Here is an 18,132-nt window from a genome sequence, read left to right on the forward strand (position 1 = left end):
ACCAACAGTTTTGCTGCAACCAGGCCTGTGCTATGCTTTTAGCTGGCTAGCAGTGGCCTCCACCAACATTAGCTTATAAGCTCTTCTGCTACTTGCTACATTCCTGAGAAGGTCGGGTTCGAGTGTGTACATGAGCTTAAAACATTTATGGCAGCTGAAATACTCTGAGCTACTTTTTGAACCCAGGCCCAGCCATTGTTGCTCTGCCGCTGGCTGTGTGACAGAGCTTGAGCTGCTTGTGTGAATGGTATGGGTTCAATTAAAGAGAGAACTTAGACGTCTACTTATGACATTTGCTTGCCACTTCTCTTTAAGGAGAATCATTTGTGTCATTTTGAAACACAGCCCTTCATGAGCTTGCCTGAGAAATGGTCACAAGCTGTTTTATTAGGCTTGTTTCTGTGCTCCTACCCACCAGAGTCCAGTGCCCGGCTGTGCATGGCCAACAGGACTTGACTCTTAATGCTGTTCCGGCACCAGTGTCACCACCAATGCCAGGTTAGCACACACACACACTGAGGGAAGAGACTGAAAGGATCAACTGCTGTCCTTTCCCGTCTTCATAGGCAGCAATGTCAAGGCTTAACACAAATATACCATCAATTGAGAACTCGCAACATCAAGGTATTAAGGGATCAGCATACAGCGAGTAGCAGCTGTTTACAGATGTAGCGATGTGGATGATACTGGATGGATGATAAATCCAAATTCCAGAGGCAAAAAACAAAAACTTACCCCGTAACACAATAAAGTCACAGCATGTCTGTTTACCTTTGAATGTTATTATGCTACTATGACATTACAGGAGCACACTAAGCACAAAATGGACTATTACTCTGCAACCCTAATAACACACAAACTACACGCTACACAGGTCGGGCACAGACCAAAACAAAGACAGGCATCGCTGAAGAGTAAAGCCCAGCAAGGCGACAGCGGAGACTTACCTTATCAGAGATGAAAACAGAGATGGACAGATGTCCAAACGGAAGACAGCCTATGTCTCCAAGGGCCTGGGAGAGAGTGAGAGGAGGGATGGACAGAGGCAGAGAGGTCCCTCAGAAATAGATGTGTGGATCGAGAAAACAGCGGGGAGAAAAAACAGAGAGAGGCTTGTTAGAAAGCGGTACAGCCAGCAGCATGCGGTTAGATTCCCTGTAGCCGTGCCTGCAGCCCAGAACCAGGCGGGCTGATGCGACTGCACAGAGACGGCCTGTTCACGAGCGAGCAGCCAGGTTTACTTGCTGCCTGTTATAGGGCGCAGTGCTTCAAGGTGGCACATTCTGGATGTCACAGTGAAATGCCACACATGGACCCTGTAGTGGAGGGCTAATGAGACGGCTGGAAACCAGCGGGCCCTATGAGAGGAGGTCAGAGGAGTTACCTCACACCTCTAAAATTACCTGCCTGGAAATGAGTGGGCGGGGAGGGGGACAGAGGACGAGTCAGAACTGCATCAGTGCATCAGGACTTCACGAGTCAATCAATAATTGCTGCCGGTTCAAATTAAATCTGTTGCTGCATTTTGATTTTCAACATTTAAACTTATCAATCAGCCCTTTGATTTTCAGCATTTAAACTTATCAATCACCCCTTTGATTTTCAACATTTAAACTTATCAATCACCTCTGCCAAGAAGGTTCTGTTTTGCTTGTTTCTCTGTCAGTGAACAGTATAGCTCAATAATCAATTCTGATGACATGTGGTGGACATAAAGGTCTTGGGTCAAGGAGCAACACCTTCAATATTGGTGATGATCAAGATTTGGGATTTGCTCTGTTAAGATGATTTTGTTTGCTTATTTGTTTGTTTGTTTTCCACAACGATGAAACTAACGGATAGAGACTTGATTCCCAATCGTGAGGGAATGCTTGCAGGGTCAAGACATGGATTTAACTTGTGTAAGTGACAGGAATAATTTCATCGACGGCTGTAACTGCAAGTTGAAGAATTGTTTTGGCAGAGATCTGTGCGCACTGAATTCAAACTTTTAACTGATTTATTCTAAAAGGTAAATATATGACTTTGGGACCCTGTGCCAAGTCCAGTTCCAGTTTTGAGTCGCTGTTGCTTCACAGAGCCCATCCTCTTACTGGGAAAACAACTGTGGATCCAGTTGGTTAGTTTTGGACACCAAAGCTGCAAAAACAAGCATTGCTTCTTGAAAGCGGTTAGATATTTTAGAGCAGTGAGAGGACAGATGGAGGCAAAGGCAGCTGTCACCATAGATACGCACTGCAGTCGGGGACTGACGCAGATACAATATGTCTGTTCAAATTAATTCAACAACAGAACATAAACGTATTTTATATGATAATCTTCTGTAATGCCTACTGACAGCAGCTTCGCCTGCAGTGTGGATTTTGCCTGTTGACTGCATTACATCTGAGTTCTCTCTTACAGAGGCAAAGAGAGGAAGAGAAAACAAAATAAGAGAAGATTACAGAGAGGCAGAGTACAGAAGAGAAGAGATTAAGAGGAAGAGAGGGACAACTCAGCCTTGTTCCCATGCACAGCTGTGCCTCCAGCCAGCCAGAAGGTCTTATTTCTAAACCACATCAGTGAGGCCACGCTGGGCCAGGATAGCCTCCATGCCAGCTCTCCTGGCTCTACACAGAGCAGGGGACGCTGGCTGCATGGGGCCTGACTTGGCACAATCTGTTGCATGTCCTATCAAGTTCTGCCAAACATTAACCCTAACCCCACTTCCTCTGGTGTTCACATTTGTCTCCAATTTGACTATCGGAACCCTAATTTTCTGGAAAAAAAAAATAAACCGAGCACAAAACACCCAGCACTGAGCTGGTCCAATAATCTAGAGCTTCAGGTTGTTGATGGAAGGCTTTTTAAAAAAAATCAACAGAATTAAAAGAGAGAAAATGAACACAATTTCCCAGATCACAAACGGCTCGTTTTAAAAGGTAGAATGAGTAGGACTTTCCTAAAAAAAAACAACAGCAACATGTAGATTCATACACAAAATAATCTCACTTAATCATCACTTATGACCCACTAGAAGTGTGTGTTGGTGTGTGTATCTGCACAAACGCCGCCCTCTGCCTGAATTTTCTTGTCTTTCTGTGTTTGGGACTCTTCTGGGGGTCAGCCTTTGGGCAGTGGGTGTGTCGCTCCCAGCAAATAACAGCACACAGTGTCAGATTGATAGCATGACATTCGATAGGAAGCTGCAAAAATTGCCAATGAGGAAAACGCCAAGCGGACAAAGCTTGTTCCACAACGAGAGTGAAAATGGTGTTGACTTACCTAGGACAGCAAGAGAATGATTTACATTGCCATCCTAGGAAATGACAACTCGCTGCCGGCGGCTAACTTAGCCAGGAGGGAGAGGCCAGCTTTGAGTGTTGTATTTACACAGTGCAACTGACAAACCATACTCATTCTACCTTTAAAGTTGTCTTTTTTTTATTCTTTGTGTCTTTGTTGTTCTCTTATTTCTATTCATTCTGTTTGTATGGAGGCATTTTCTAAAGGCTGTGTACCAGTAAGTGCTATATAAAGAAGGTTTTTGATTATTCCTATTCTCAGAAGGCAATCTACTGTGTTTTTGCATCAAGTGGAAAGTCTAAAAAGCTCACACCTTATGCCTCTTTTCCACTGCATGGTACTGGCTCACCTCGACCAGATTTTTTTGGTTTTCCATTGGGCAAAAGTCAGGGGTAGTACCAGGCACTTTTTTTTTTGGTACCACCTCCTTGGAGTTTGAAGTAAAATGCAATTCAATGAATCTCTTTTTTTGTCATGTTCATTTAAAATATATAAATAAAACACTTGTGTAGGGCGCCGGTAGAGAAAGGAGCAAAAACTAGTCAACACGCCCACAAACGAGCAGCAAGGCTTCACCATGACAAGGTACTATCTGCAGTGGAAAATTAAATCAGAAAAATACAGCGAGTAGAGTCAAGTTGAGTTGGCACCATGCAGTGGAAAAGGGGCATGAAGCAATACTACTTTACTTGGAAAATGATCAATGAATTATTTTGTGTCAGCCAATGGGTTATTATGATATGTGGCAAATTCTGATGGGAAAAGAATGAGAGACTTTTTGAAATGGTTTCTATTCCTGTCAACTGGTATTTTAGATACTGAGTAACAGCCAAGACACGATCATATAGTGCAAATTAAGATAAGTGCTATTTTGTCCTCACTGCACAGTAACTTGTGTCCCACGCTTCACATACAATAATAACTTTAGTGTCCCAGGACAGCTCACACTCTCTGCTGTCTGTTTTATATCTGGCAAGTTATGGTGTTTATATAAAGTTTCAATTAAATCAGCAATACTTGGTAAGTCAGCCAGCTGAAGGAGAGCTGACAAACAGGGTGGGAGCTGACGTTCAATGTTGACATATGTCAGGCTTCCATGAAATTCCACTTGCTTGGCATGGGGTTGGACTCTGGGGCTAGGGGAGGTTTCTGCCTCCCTGCCCCGCCCCCATGGATCCTGCAGTACTTCAAACAGGAGCTCCTGAGTTTTTCACTCCAAAGACCCCCACTGCATAGATTCCTACTAGGCCAGAGACCACAAACTGACAGGATTTCATCCCAGAGGACCCTAATCTGGATTTTTCTTTTCAATACCCTGTGGTTAGATAAGACTAAGTGGAAAATTTGGTTGAGTCAGTGGTTTGGCATGGAAAGCCTCTGAATCAAGTTCATTTCAACAAGATAGGAGCTTGACATGCACATGTATCCCTAACTTACAAAAGGCTTGGGAAATAACAGGGCTATTAGACTGTAGTGATGCAGCATAAAGTAAAATATATTAAAAAAAATCTGGTCAAACTATAATCCCCAATCAGTGATGAACATGCGTTTGAAAAAAATCTACTGTAATCCAAGGAGGGGGAAAGCTGGGAAAAGGTAGATAGCCTGAGTGGAAGATGATTTATCTTCCACTACATCCCTGTTTATGATTATAATTATATAGACCTCACTATATTTCCAGCCAGTGCAGTAATAATATGCAGCCATACGTGCATGCAGTATGGCAACATGTGGCATCTGTCACTGCTGAAGTCATTTACCTGCAGCTCCTGTCGCGTCGCTCCGACCTGCAGGAACAAACCAAACCTCGCTTCTTCTTCTCTCTCTTCTTCTTCCTCCGCCACTGTCTTCTTTATTCCTCAAGCCGCGGCACTGACGGCTGAGTAACCGGGCGACACTTTCGTGAAAATAAAACTGGCACTCCCCCTTTACGCCTGAGCAAAGTGAGACATTTTGTCTTGGGAAGTTTAGTTCGCAGTCACCCGTCGGCCCCCCTCAGCCATTACAGTGAGATGGTCCGAGTTCAAGCCTGTCTTCTAGAAATTCACCAGCACATGATCACCGGTTGACTGTTTAGTCGCCTCGCACCCCCCAAAACTGATTTGAGCCTTTAAAAAATGTTAAAAAGTGCAGTGTTGACTTTTTATGTAAAATAAAAGTGTTTCCGCTGGTATATCACCTCAGTGTTTCCCCCCTCCGATGCTGGCTGGCGTCGTTGTGTTGAGGTCTCTGTAATCAGATGCTGCTCGCCACAATATCCATTCATCCTATTACAGAAGTTAACCCTTCCCTGCCCGGACCAAACCCACTGCACGGCTTTATGATGCCTTCACGTGCTGTCGGGAAAAAAAATGCAATTACAGGTTGAGCGCCCACAAATCGCCACTGAAGGGAAATTCTTATGCTTTGGTGTTGGTTTGTGATGTTCGGCGCATGGTGGGGGTTATTTTGTGAACACGAGTTTCTTGATGTAGGCCTACTCACTTTTCCTCAATTTGCTTCATCAGCTTCAGGTTCATGTCGTAATTTCCTGTTGCCTGGCAGCTAGACCAGTCTTGCAACAAGTTCCTTTCCTTATTCATTTTCTTATTTTTCCGCTTCAGACGCAGATTTAGGTGCTTGGGGAGTTTCATTTCAAAAACTAATGTAAAGATGAAGCATTTTTTGGTAATTTAAAAATACCTGAATAATTGATGTGAGTAATTTTGAATTCTGTGGAAATAATTACTGCTGTTGCGTGTTTATATTGTTTCAATTTAGTTGTCTCACATTAAATGAATTAAAACATGACATTCTTGACATGCATTTTCTCCTCTTCAGATTGAAGTTGCAGCGCAAAGACCCCCCCCCCCCCCCCCCCCCCCCACACACACACACACAACTAATACATCCAGTATTCCTATTACGCGACATAGAAAATATGCAAATCACCATAAAATCTCACTGATTGACCTAAAATTGGAAAGAAATATTAATTTGTTTGTGTTTTAGTGTTTTAAGTGTTTTAGTGTTTTAATGGCTTTATATTATTTCTAAGTACACATTTTTATTTATAAACGATGCGTTACAAAGTTTGTACAGGACATTGAAAACATATTATGTGAATTTCATGTTTACCCGGTAGTACCCACTACATTAGGAAAAGTCATTAAATATGAAGCAAAAACAAAAATGATGTTAATCATTTATTTTGAGACGTTAAACTTTGGCTGGGGTCAAATTGACCCCAAACATAGCCTAATAGGAGAGTTAATTCCATCAACAATACTTGAATGCGCAGGACACAGAAGTAGGAGATTACAAGTTGCGCTTGAAGGCAGCATTGGTCCAGCCCAGCCCTTCTGATAGTTCTCACGAAGACATTCTCTCTCTCTCTCTCTCTCTCTCTCTCTCTCTCTCTCTCTCTCTCTCTCTCTCTCTCTCTCTCTCTCTCTCAGGACCATGTCAGTCACACAAAATATTCATATTCTATCTTTCTTATGAAAACTAAACATAGTTAACTGCATTTTTGGCTCATTCAAAGTGGAAAATATTAGTCAGAATAATAAATAAGTTATAAGTGCTTTCACCATGCAACAGGTGCTTAGTTCAAATTCACTGCCTAAGTATGCTGTTATTTTGAAATCTGAAGTCTCTCCAAAGCAAGAACAATCTAGATTTCTCTGTTGAGGGGTAGATCATAATGAGTTTGGTTTGCATATAGCGCCATCCTCAGGACAACTGCATAATAAAAACACACTGCACAAGAGACAATGTCAGTCATCAGCAGTATTTCAAATGGTTTCATTAGTTGAAGCAAACGCATCACAAAAAGCAGTATTTTCTGAATCCCTGAGTAAAACATATGGAGAATCAGTGCCATTACACTGTTCAGTCCCTCTTTAAAGTTGAAATTATTAGGGTTTAGTATTACAGAATACTTTGAGCCTTATCAACAATGACAAGCACTTGGAATAAGACAAGGAAAGTAAATATTACTATTGTCAAAGTGCATCTCTCATTTGGCTCCATGAAAATAGTCTTTCATGGTTCCTGAAAAGCAAGAGCAAATTTGGCCATTTTTTGCAGTCTTTTTTGGCAGGAGCTGCCCGGCAGTCTAAAGGACATTTCAGTAGCATCAAGGTAGCAGGGCTGGCCATGTTGTGGCCAGTGGTAGCCACAAAATGTCCAGGCTGGAAATGAGCCATCAGATCCTGGCAAGATGGATGATGACGATGATGCCAAAGCTTTCTTCATCACTGCTGCTCCGACAGCAGCGATCTGAAGTTCTGCAGCTCCTTGATGCTCGTTGAAACCCTGAGAGACGAGTCAAGAGGAGATTTTAATTTCTATGGGTGAGCGCATCTGCTATATACAGGGCAGTGTTTGCAAAATAGCAGCAGACTTCAGGAATGTCACTTAGACTTGAAGATATCCCACAATGGTAATATACATGGTGCATTAAGACGTTTGTTCCACAATGACCTTTTATCTACTCAAACTGAAATATCAGAGGGCAGCAAAGTCAGCAACCTACCTTGCTTTGAAAAAATATATATATTTGGCAGATGGTACATATTGTCGCAGTGATATTATAAAGGGGACAGACTTCAATACCTTCCAAAGGCATTGAGAAGAGCGACGATCTCCTGCCGGCTGAGCTGGAAAGTAGGCCATCCGGTCCTAGATTTGGGCAAAGCTTCAATCTGTCGCTCTGAAAACAAGACCTTCAGGGCTGTGCCTAATCCCTGCGTCTATAAGGGGCAAGAGGCACAGAAAATGAGAGAGATCACACACATACGCACACACATATTGGGTACACAGACAAAAGGAATCCCCTTCAAAAGGTCTTAAATCATACAGGTTGTTCCAAAACAACAAATAAATCACAATTTGGTGACTGAGAAAGAAAAGACATAATATCCCATTTTGCCATCAAAACAGTATTAACAGTATTCTTCAGAATATGCAAACTGTAATACTGAACATGCCACGCTGATGTCTATGATGTATCAATATTGCATGCACAGTGATGTAGTATGGCATATGATGTGTATATAATATGGTTTGTAAAGCCCTTTGAAATAAAGTGTGTTGTAAATGAACTTGACTTCAGCAGGAAAGGTTTTGGCAATGTATCTGTAAACGGCACAAAGCTATGTGTTTTAGAGAACAGATTGGTAAGAGGTGATCCAGTGGAGGAGGCGTGCTGACTCACTTGTAGTTTTCCCCACAGCCGACATTTGAAGCAGCCCACGCAGTCCATTATCTTGGAGATGTTGAGGAAGGACAGCCTGATGTCCTCCTGAGGTCAACACCACAGGGCAGCATCCACACATTTTTGGGTTGATAGAAAATGTTAAAATAATGTCAAATAATACAGACACAATATCAACACAATATCAGCCGAATCTGCAAAAGGCCGGGGTTTAATTCCTGCCCTTCTGTTTGTTTGTTTTTTTGTTTTTGTTTTGTTTTGTTTTTAACAGTAATTCCTCCTTGTTACAGGAACACTTCATTCCAAAATGAAAATTCAACCATTAACTACCCCATTTCAGTTTGAACTCCACTGAGGTTCACAAAAAAGCCAAACACACAGTGAGCAAAGTACAGTGCCATCTCAGGGCCATCTCTTTACAAAAAGACAAACATGTTTTATAAAACATTGTCTGTAAAAACTCTCTGACACGTTTTGGCTACAAAACACTTGGATTATGCTGCAAAGTTTGAAATTTGAAAATTTATAGTTTATGCTTTTTGTAGCTGCAGAAAGATGACCCTCTTTCCTCACAGTTGAACTTCTCAGCGTTTTGTAATACAGAATATTTTGAGCCATATCAACAATCACAGGCACTTGGAAGAAGGCTCACTATTTGGCAAGATCAAGTGAAATAAGCCAAGCAACTAGCAAGATCTGAGAATTAACAGAACAGAGGCAGCACAGCCATAACCTGCTCTTGCCAAATAGTGAGCCTGCATTGATGTATGAAAACTATTTTTGTTTATAACTGTTTATTAATCAGTTATAATGTTTACATCTTAATTAATAACCTAATTATAAACTATTCATAAACCCTTTATAAAGGTAGTCTGTGAAGTGGTACCAAAAATATCAATATCAGCATCAACCTTAAAAAACCCAAAGCTGCCAATACCCAAGTTAAATATGCATGTGCTTTTTTTGGTCCTCATTTGGGTGCTAGAAGCTCAAACAAACACAAAGCAAATATTTACAGTAAGAAATGTTGAGGGAAGTGTCAGCACGTATAGGAATATGAATGTGAAGTTTTAGTCCCCCTTAAAAAAAAAAAAAAAAAATCATGACATCCAGTACATCAAATGTTTACAGACCTTAAGTTTGGCTGCCTCCTCTCTATCTCCAGCAAACAGAGCCGTCTCATCAAAGTGCAAAGGGAAAGATCTGGAAGAGAGAGAAGTCATCACAATACTACTACATCAAATGTTATGAAGCAAAGAAATTTGAATTTAGTTGGGATAGAAGCTTTTATTGTAGTAACCAGCTTGCAGGAAGTATAGGGATTGTTGTCACCAATAATACCATTTCACAGTTTAATTAATTAAAAAAAAAAGTTTAGAACATGAAATGCAAGGCTATTAAAATAAAACTAGATCAAGTGATGTGAGGACAATTTTAAGTTTGTTGAGGATGTACTGAAAAATTAATACTTCTTTAAAGAATACTACTGGATCACACAACAGCTATTAAAAACATACAAAATACTTATTCCGGACAAAAACAATATCTTTTGAAAATATCAAACCTACCAAAAAATTTTTTTAAAAATTAAATCTAAAGCTACTGAAATTTAATAAAAACTTACCATTTGTTTTAAACTCACTTTGTAATCTAACTAAAACTAAACAGAGAGGGGAATAAAAGCAGAAAACTATACCGTATATGAAAATTCCAAAGAATCCCAAACCGACAGCTCTGATATGAATTCAGTAAGCCACTCTGAACTTACCTGGCCAGCTGCAGGATGTCCAGCAGCTGCTCTTTGTGCTTCTGGTCCTGCTCGAGCTGGCCCGTGTACAGCTGGAAGGAGGCCTGCTGGAAGAACGGCAGCGCTTTGGCCAGGGCTCGCAGCTCAATCAGGTAGAGAAAGTAAAGGTTTCGGAGCCTCTTGGGCCCTTCTCCTTTGGTCAGCTCGGAGTCAAAGCGCTGCTGAAACTCTGAAGCATTGGGGCCCCACTTCCTCTCAAACCAGTTATCTGAAGGTTAGGGAGAATCAAGAGAAAGAGGGATGATGTTAACAAATGCAAACAAGGAGAAAAGTGAGAAAAATCTTGTCATCTCCTGTCTCTCTCCTGCCTTTCTTGTCTCTCTTTACTGTCACTATCAAATATAGCAGAAATGCCCACCAAAATCCTCTTTAAAGACACTATTGACCAGATATGGTCCTCATTAGAGCCCAGAGGTTTTCCATCACTAAAGCCAGCAGAAGGAGTGTCTTGGTTTTATCTCAGTTGGAGCTCCAAAAGAAGATTCAAGGAATAGTTCACCCAAAAATGAAAAATCTGGACTATTGGACCCACAGTATGCTGTTTGGAGTAATTTTATGGTCATTTTTGAGCATTTTTCCATTATATACTGTAGTATCTGCTCTACTCATCTCAGCTCTACTTGCTTTTGGTAACAGTTACTTTTCAGGATTTGATTTTCCATTGCACATGGTATCCCCTCATGGCAAAACCCCCTTCTCTACCAGAGTCACACACAAGAGTTTTACTTAAAAAAAAAAAAAATCTACAAGAACAACTCAAAATAGCTGCTTCACATGGACAACATCAGTGCAACTAAGAAATTCATTGAAAAAAAAAAGCATTTTTACAGGGATAGATTATCAGCAATAACACAAGTTTTGAGAGTCTCACTTTTGTATTTCCTGACTGTAAGCAGTGACCAGCGGGGCTTTACCATTCAATTTCTCTCTGACCAATCAATGGTCTGCAGTGTTTTACATCACCTTTTAGTGTCAGTTCAGTTCGCTTGGAACGTCAGCTGAGGTGGGTCCATAAATAGTATCCATTACCAGGTACTATTCCAAACATTTGCTTAATAGAAAACTGAAAAAAGCTAGTAGAGTAGATACCATGTAATGGAAAAGGGACCTTTGTGTCCTTGTTGGAACTCAATAGAAATAGCCTCCATTCACTCCAGTTCTTATAAAGGGCTGCCAGAGGGCTGCTTTGTACTGACATATAATGTTCACTGGCGTTTCAACTTGAATGAGATAAATAATAACTTATTTTTGGATGGCGTCTCCCTCAAAGAAAATGAGTGAATAATTGAGTGTGAGAGGTTAAGGATTTATGCAGGAGTTTGCCACTGTGTCTCACCACCCAAGAGGTATCTGGCACTCAAGTGTACACTGATGCTGGCGTGGAGGCCGGAGACAAGCCGGTAGAAGGCCCTTTTCTCCACACATTGACCTGAGGAGGGAGACACAGAGCGTTAATAATAGTGAAATTCAAACCTTCCCTTGAGAACACTTCAGGATGTTCAGCGCCACCAGCTTACCTTCCAACCAGCTGTAGAAGGTCCTTGCTGAGGAATGAAACCATTGTCGCCATCAGATACTGTATTTGCAGAGAATTTACAACTCAAGTAGAGGGAATCATGATATGATTGTACATAATGGTAAAGACCTCTCACCCTCATTTCCTGTGCTGCTGTAGAAAGTGGCCGGATTCAGCGGCCGCGGAACTGTATAAGGTCTGTGGGGGGAGAAAAGTGTGTAAAGGGAAGGTTCAGTATTTTTAGGAGCCTAACCCCATTCTGCTGATCAATAACCAAGACCCACTTCTTTTCAGCATTTTCTTGTATTGGTAGTCTATTTCTCTTCCTACTGTGTCTTTAAGGGAAAAATCTACCCTCAGACCCTTTTACACTGTTACAAATAATCAATCTCAAATGTATTTTAGGAGTTATTTTGTGATGAAATGCTGTACTTTCGTTTTTTTGGACTACTATTCTTCCCTCAGCCTGCCCAGCTGACTTATACTCCAGGTGGCAATTTTCGACATTTCCCAGAATGAGAGAGTGATTGCTATAATGGAGCGAGGCTTCTTCCAGTTGAGGGAAAGTGAGAGTTTAGCCCCTTTCTCAAAACCCAACAACAAAACGTATTGTGGCAGCACTGCATTCTGGTCTGGAAATAGATATGGCTTTTTTTCTCAGTGGCTCCTCAACAGTGGATTTCTCCTTATGTGACTGGTGAATGTAGCTGCTGGTAACTTCTGGACACCATCTATGTTTGGTTACTTATCCACAGCAATTAAAAATATATCAAACAAGAAAATGTACCCAGAAATACCAGGTACATCACCAATAGCTGTTTTTTTTCTACAATACGAAAGCTGAATGTAAAAATATGCTACCGATGTTGCAAGGCTGCTCTACAGTACATTATATTAGTAATTACTTGAAGCAGTTTTCCTCATAGATGCTGTTCCAGATTTGCCAGGCCTCTGGTCCCTTGTAGCCGGTGTAGCGCTCTGGGTTCAGCAGCAAGTCCACATATTGGGCGTCTGGGGACTCTTCATCTGGGACAGAGACACAAGTAAGTCAGTAGTCAGGCTTATGTCAGATGAGTTTGATCCATAGATGTTTAATGTAATAACATTTCACCAGGACTGGAGGTTAAAAGAATATTTAATGTAACTGTATTCTATTAGATTGCCCCTCCACCCAAAATGAATGTAATGCAATATGATTCTGATTAGTTATTAAAATAAAAGGATTTATTTTGGTAATACTTTTAAAGAGAAAGCAAGAAAGCCAAAACATCATTTGACAGCTGATGTAAAGCCTAATGTAAAAGTGTCTACACCTCAACTTTTGCAAAGTAATCTGGATTTAACTGAAAGTAATAAGAGTACAATATAGAGTTTGGGTAATCTATATTTTTACATTTTGCACATCTATATGTATTTGTAACATGTTTTCAATATAACATACCCAACGCTGTATTCCACCTGTACATATTTATGAATTTGTTGATTTGCTGTGGTTGTGTTGATTAAAATATGGTTACAGATTGATTGATTGATTGATTGATTGAGCAATACCATCAACCACACAGAAGCGCTCTGCCTCATCATCATGTTTGCTCCAGTCCAGCACAGCCTCTCTGGTCTCCTCACTGGAAAAGACAGCAGAGCAGCCAGTTGGTTCAACTTTCATCTTCTGACTGAACCTTACTGTGTATGTCAAAAGGTCAAGAGTCATGCATGACCCTAAATCCGTCAAAATACACAGGACACGGATGGTTTCTGTGAAAAAAATGGTCGTTCTTTATCCAATTCACCTTATAACACAATTTACCTTCTGTGTGTGTAAATTTTTTTTCCACCATTAATACTACATTAATTCTGAGACATAAAATAATTACTGTAAGCAAACGGGTCCACTGCCAAGGAGGCTGCTCGTGTCCACAAGCCTCTATACTCCTGTGAACGTGTGTGTGTGTGTGTGTGTGTGTGTGTGTGTGTGTGTGTGTGTGTGTGCCTAGTTTGAGTATGGCAGGGAATCATCTGGATTGTTTTACAGCACAAAACAGCAAGATGGCGCTGTTCTTCCAGAACAATGAGCTAAAGCTTACAGAGTTTCTTGCAAAAGCATGTTATGTGGTGGAAGGAGAGAAAAGCTGGTGTAAAAATAATTTTCAAAATAGAAGCAGCAACACTCTTGTTGTTACAAGAAGCAACTGGACCTAAATTGATTAAACTGTTAAATATTTGCATGTGATAGTATGACAGATTAACTCTTTCTTGTCCAAAACAAATTTTCTTATCAAATTTCATCTTGTACAAGTTCCTAATCTCTTGCCCATACATTATGGGTTTAAAGTCAACATAAAGTTGATTATCTTAATATCTTAAAAATGTTGCAGTGTTTTTTTTTTCTTTTGAATGTTTCATACAGCATGATGCCTGTGGAAATCCAAACACACCTGAGAGAGACATCTACAGCTCCAAGATGCTCTGCCTTCTCACACTCATCCAGCTGCTCATTGGCTTCTGCTGAATACTATGCACACACACACACACACACACACACACACACACACACATGTAGAACCAAACACACAGACATTAACAAGTACGGTATAATAATAAAATGAAAGTATGTTTATAGGAAAATGTGTGTATTTAAGTGTGCATACATGGTGTGATGATGAAAATCTGGTTTCCTTTTCCTTTCACACCATAGCTGCATCCTGACGGCTGAATTCACAGATTCAGAAAAATCTGAACTTGTGGCACACAGGTTTGTGATTATGCAATTTAGGGTTTCTGAGCAAGCCCTTGAACAATTCATTTCCTGTCTGACTGTAATTCAAGCAGCAGCAGCAGCAGCTCTGTACAACAATCCCCTTTTTTATTCTGACAAGTCTACTGGCTCACCTTGTGGTGGCTGGACAATCGGATTCCCTCCGGCACCTCATTCTGTGAAACAGGGCAGTCAGAGTTTGGTCAGCTGATGTGAATAAGAGTTTGGTGAGATAAAGGAAGGCAGATCTGTAGTTGAACTCACAGGAGAGCAGGGCTTCACAGCGCAGTCCCTCACACCACAGTGGCTGTGGTCCGTCCAGAAGGGACACGGTTTATTCAGGTTCACCTATGGCAGGTGGAGTCAACATACACATCACTGGGGGAGGTCTGATTATCTGTGTGTGTGTGTGTGTGTGTGTGTGTGTATTGTCTACCAGTACAACATACCTTGTACAGTCTGAAGTAGTCCGATTCCAGCAGAGTTTGAAGTTTGGGGTAAAGCAAATCGTTGTTGAAGGCATTGATGGTTTCCACATCACAGGCACAATCATCCAGGTTACCTGTGACCTTGGTCAGATGGATAAATACACAGCTGGTCACCTTCACTGCATGAAAACCTGAACTACCGAGGCTTATTGGCTAATATTAGTATTGCACTTTTTTCTTAAAAAATATACAAGGTGCATTGAATAACAACAGTCAGCAGTAAGCTAAGACAGGAAGACTTTAGTGTTTAGCCAAACAATGCTGACAAAAGACTTCACAAGCCCAATTTAACAATACTTAAGACAACAATACAGATATTGAGTATTCAGGAGGGAAAAAAACATATTGGACTCCAGACAAATAGCCTGAGTCACCAATAGGCTACTAATTTACATCAGACTGAGGATGATAACACGCAGGACTGGAACTATCCACAAATAATTGAGTCTGAAATCAAGATCATTTTCTTTCTACAGGCCATTCCGGACATAAAACTTGCAAACATGAGCAAACATCTTGCAAAGAACCTATTCCCCATGAGATGATTTATTAAATAGAAACGCTGCGTTCGTGACGCCTCTAAACCCGGAATTTCACATTTGCGTTGCCTTCATCGCTCATGGATGCCAACAAGGGAAAAAACAAAAACACTACATTTTCGTACAGAGGGAATGCTATACGTCTATGCAGTAGTGTTAGCTCAAGTAGTAAATACAAAGTTTTTACAGGACATCACGTGTCAAACTTGGGCTACACCAATAACACCCGAGTTTCCAAATGGAGATGGTTATTTGAATTGTTATTTGTCTGTTCTGTTGGAGATGGTTTCTTTTTTCGTCTTCAGGGCTTGATCGAATAGAGCATGATGCCCGACTTTCCAACTTTTAGTATTCGTTTACAAGTCGATGCTCGTTTTTACGACTTCCGAGTTGAAATGAACGCACCATAACTACTGCGTCCCACCTCACCCAACTCTTGTGAATTTTATATGGAATCTCATTCTTATGAATTTTTAAAAGTATTCATATATCATCGTGCCACGCCTTAGACTAATATACAGATGTCACGGACGTCCGAAAACAAAAGGTGTCACTATCTGAGTGTGTGGTGAGCAGGTCTCAAGTCTCTCACCTGACAGAAACACCTGCCCTCCGCCGAGCCGGACGCCTGGAGGAGGAAGATGCTCACCGAGACAGCAGCGAGCAGGACGGACAGTTTCAAGGCACACATCTCTGTCTGGCTCCTACAATAAACAACACACACTCAGAGCGGCTCTGTCGAGAGGGATAGGCGGCAGCTGGAGGCAGGCAGTGATCTAATAAGCAGCGGGTCATTTGCTTCCTGATAGTGCGCCGGGCTACGTGAAATACGTGACGAGTTGACACGCAGCTTTTCCTGGCGGACATGCCATGCTGCAGCAACACGTTTCACTTTACACCTCGGAATATACTCACGCATCTCAGAAACTGCATAGTAATAGTTCAAAAATGCAACCACACGCTTTCGCCTGTGTTGTGCGTGCAGAGAAAAGGCGACATTTCCCTGTTGTGCGCTTTTAAGAACAGGTGACTGCGGAGAATACAAGATTAATGTCCTCAGCTACTGGGCTGATGACAAAAACAACGCACATTGTATCTCGCTAACAGATTTACACACTCTTTAAATAGGTTTGGCCGTAGTGTGTGTTCCAACCTGTAATCTAAGGCAAGGAACAGCCGCACGGTGGCGCAAAAGACCTCGAGTTCATACCTTGTAGCCGCCATTAACAATTTTCACAATTTACACACACAATTTGCTTTGGCAATTAATTTCCAAAATGAAAGTGATGTCAGTGTGGGCTCATAGATAGATAGACTTGTACCGCTAAATTACAATTATTTTATGGCAGTGACAATTTATACCACATAATTTGCCTTTATAACTAGTTATTATAATATAAGATAGGAATTTAGTTACAAACAATGCTTCAGCTGAGAAAGATGTTTGTTTTATTTATTACTTCGGCGTGAGTCTGCATTAGCCTATTGTCTTTGCCACTGTGTGTATGGGTGTCAGTTTTATAGATTTATTCTCACAGAAAAATGTCACAGCCCATGTCACTTTATACTTTAATTTTCACCCAAATAAAATAATAAATGAAAATAAAATCAATTACAATATGAGAAATAAAAACAATGAATAAATAAAACTGGGGAGGAAATTGGGTATGTGAAACTGAAGTAGAAACTAACACTATCAAGCTCATGTGGAAAACGAACTACAACTGAGTTCAAATTTCGAGAAAAACCTGAAAAAGTAGTACACAAAAATATAAAACTAGGCCTACTTAAAAATCACAAACTTTACCAACCATGCAACAGATATTCCCAACTCTCTCTCTCAGTTTGAGTTCTTTATTGGCCTGGACTAAATTCAAAGAGACCTGTCTTATTTCAAAACTTTTACCTAGTAGTGTGAGTTAAGCTTGTTTCTTTGCTAGATTTGAGTTTTGATGCTGAAAGGGCTTTATTGTTCCATGATGTGTTCACTGACTGTAATGATGAAAAGTGGTTCTTCTCAGTAGGTCACACCAGGGATGGCCAACAGTGTCCCAAAGAGTCCACAAAAATATGAACATTATTTAATTTCCCTAAAGTTAGCCCAGTGAAATAATATGGGCTATGACAATTTTGCTTTGTTATATCTTTCAATAATACTCTCTGTATTTGTGTGTGTGTGTGTGTGTGTGTGTGTGTGTGTGTGTGTGTGTGTAAAAGAGAGAGAGAGAGAGAGAGAGAGAGAGAGAGAGAGAGAGAGAGAGAGAGAGAGACCCCTGCTGGAGGGAATTCACACCATGTCTAAATAAATCCACTGTGAACAACTTCAGAGTGGGAGAGGGAGGGAGGAGAGGGCATTACACTGGCTTCACAGAAACTGAAAGGCGACTTTTTGTGTGTTAAAATGAAACTTTCCCCCTCAGCATAGTGCTCTGCTCTGCTTCCCACCCTGAACAGCCGGTGTTTCCATCACCCCAGCCGAGCAGAGGCGAGGAAAAACACACAGCCCTCTATTAAACATAGCTTCACCCTTGTTTGATTTGGGGTT

The 18,132-nt window shown here is 41.0% G+C and overlaps 2 protein-coding genes across 5 annotated transcripts in view; both read right to left on the reverse strand.

The window, feature by feature from the left end:
• pacsin3 (protein kinase C and casein kinase substrate in neurons 3) overlaps nt 1–5,556 on the reverse strand; it is a 35,427-nt gene extending 29,871 nt beyond the window's left edge. The window contains exons 1-2 of one of the 3 annotated variants that reach the window (XM_030077833.1): nt 5,465–5,556; nt 948–1,013 (exon numbers count right to left, since the gene is read on the reverse strand). The gene's annotated coding sequence lies outside the window, so the exon portion shown is untranslated. Of the gene's footprint in view, nt 1–947; nt 1,014–5,045 lie in introns of all 3 variants that reach the window. The other 2 variants (XM_030077825.1, XM_030077842.1) reach the window with 2 other exon arrangements.
• Nucleotides 5,557–7,375: 1,819 nt separating this feature from the next.
• Nucleotides 7,376–16,558, reverse strand: ero1a (endoplasmic reticulum oxidoreductase 1 alpha). 2 transcript variants are annotated; one of them, XM_030077813.1, is made up of 16 exons: nt 16,503–16,558; nt 16,180–16,291; nt 15,010–15,129; nt 14,825–14,908; nt 14,695–14,736; nt 14,241–14,317; nt 13,357–13,430; nt 12,711–12,831; nt 11,942–12,003; nt 11,807–11,833; nt 11,626–11,718; nt 10,251–10,497; nt 9,616–9,685; nt 8,483–8,569; nt 7,882–8,018; nt 7,376–7,581 (listed from the first exon to the last, which is right to left on the reverse strand). In XM_030077813.1, the coding sequence occupies exons 2-16, from the start codon at nt 16,276–16,278 to the stop codon at nt 7,521–7,523; spliced, it is 1,401 nt and encodes a 466-aa protein (XP_029933673.1). In that variant the 5' UTR covers nt 16,279–16,291; nt 16,503–16,558; the 3' UTR covers nt 7,376–7,520. The 2 variants fall into 2 exon arrangements, with proteins under 2 accessions (XP_029933673.1, XP_029933664.1); XM_030077804.1 differs by lacking the exon at nt 16,503–16,558 and having other exon boundaries at nt 16,180–16,428.
• Between the last annotated feature and the right edge of the window lie 1,574 nt (nt 16,559–18,132).

This window comes from Myripristis murdjan, chromosome 3 (genome assembly GCF_902150065.1).
Source record: "Myripristis murdjan chromosome 3, fMyrMur1.1, whole genome shotgun sequence".
In the NCBI taxonomy this organism is placed as follows: domain Eukaryota; kingdom Metazoa; phylum Chordata; class Actinopteri; order Holocentriformes; family Holocentridae; genus Myripristis; species Myripristis murdjan.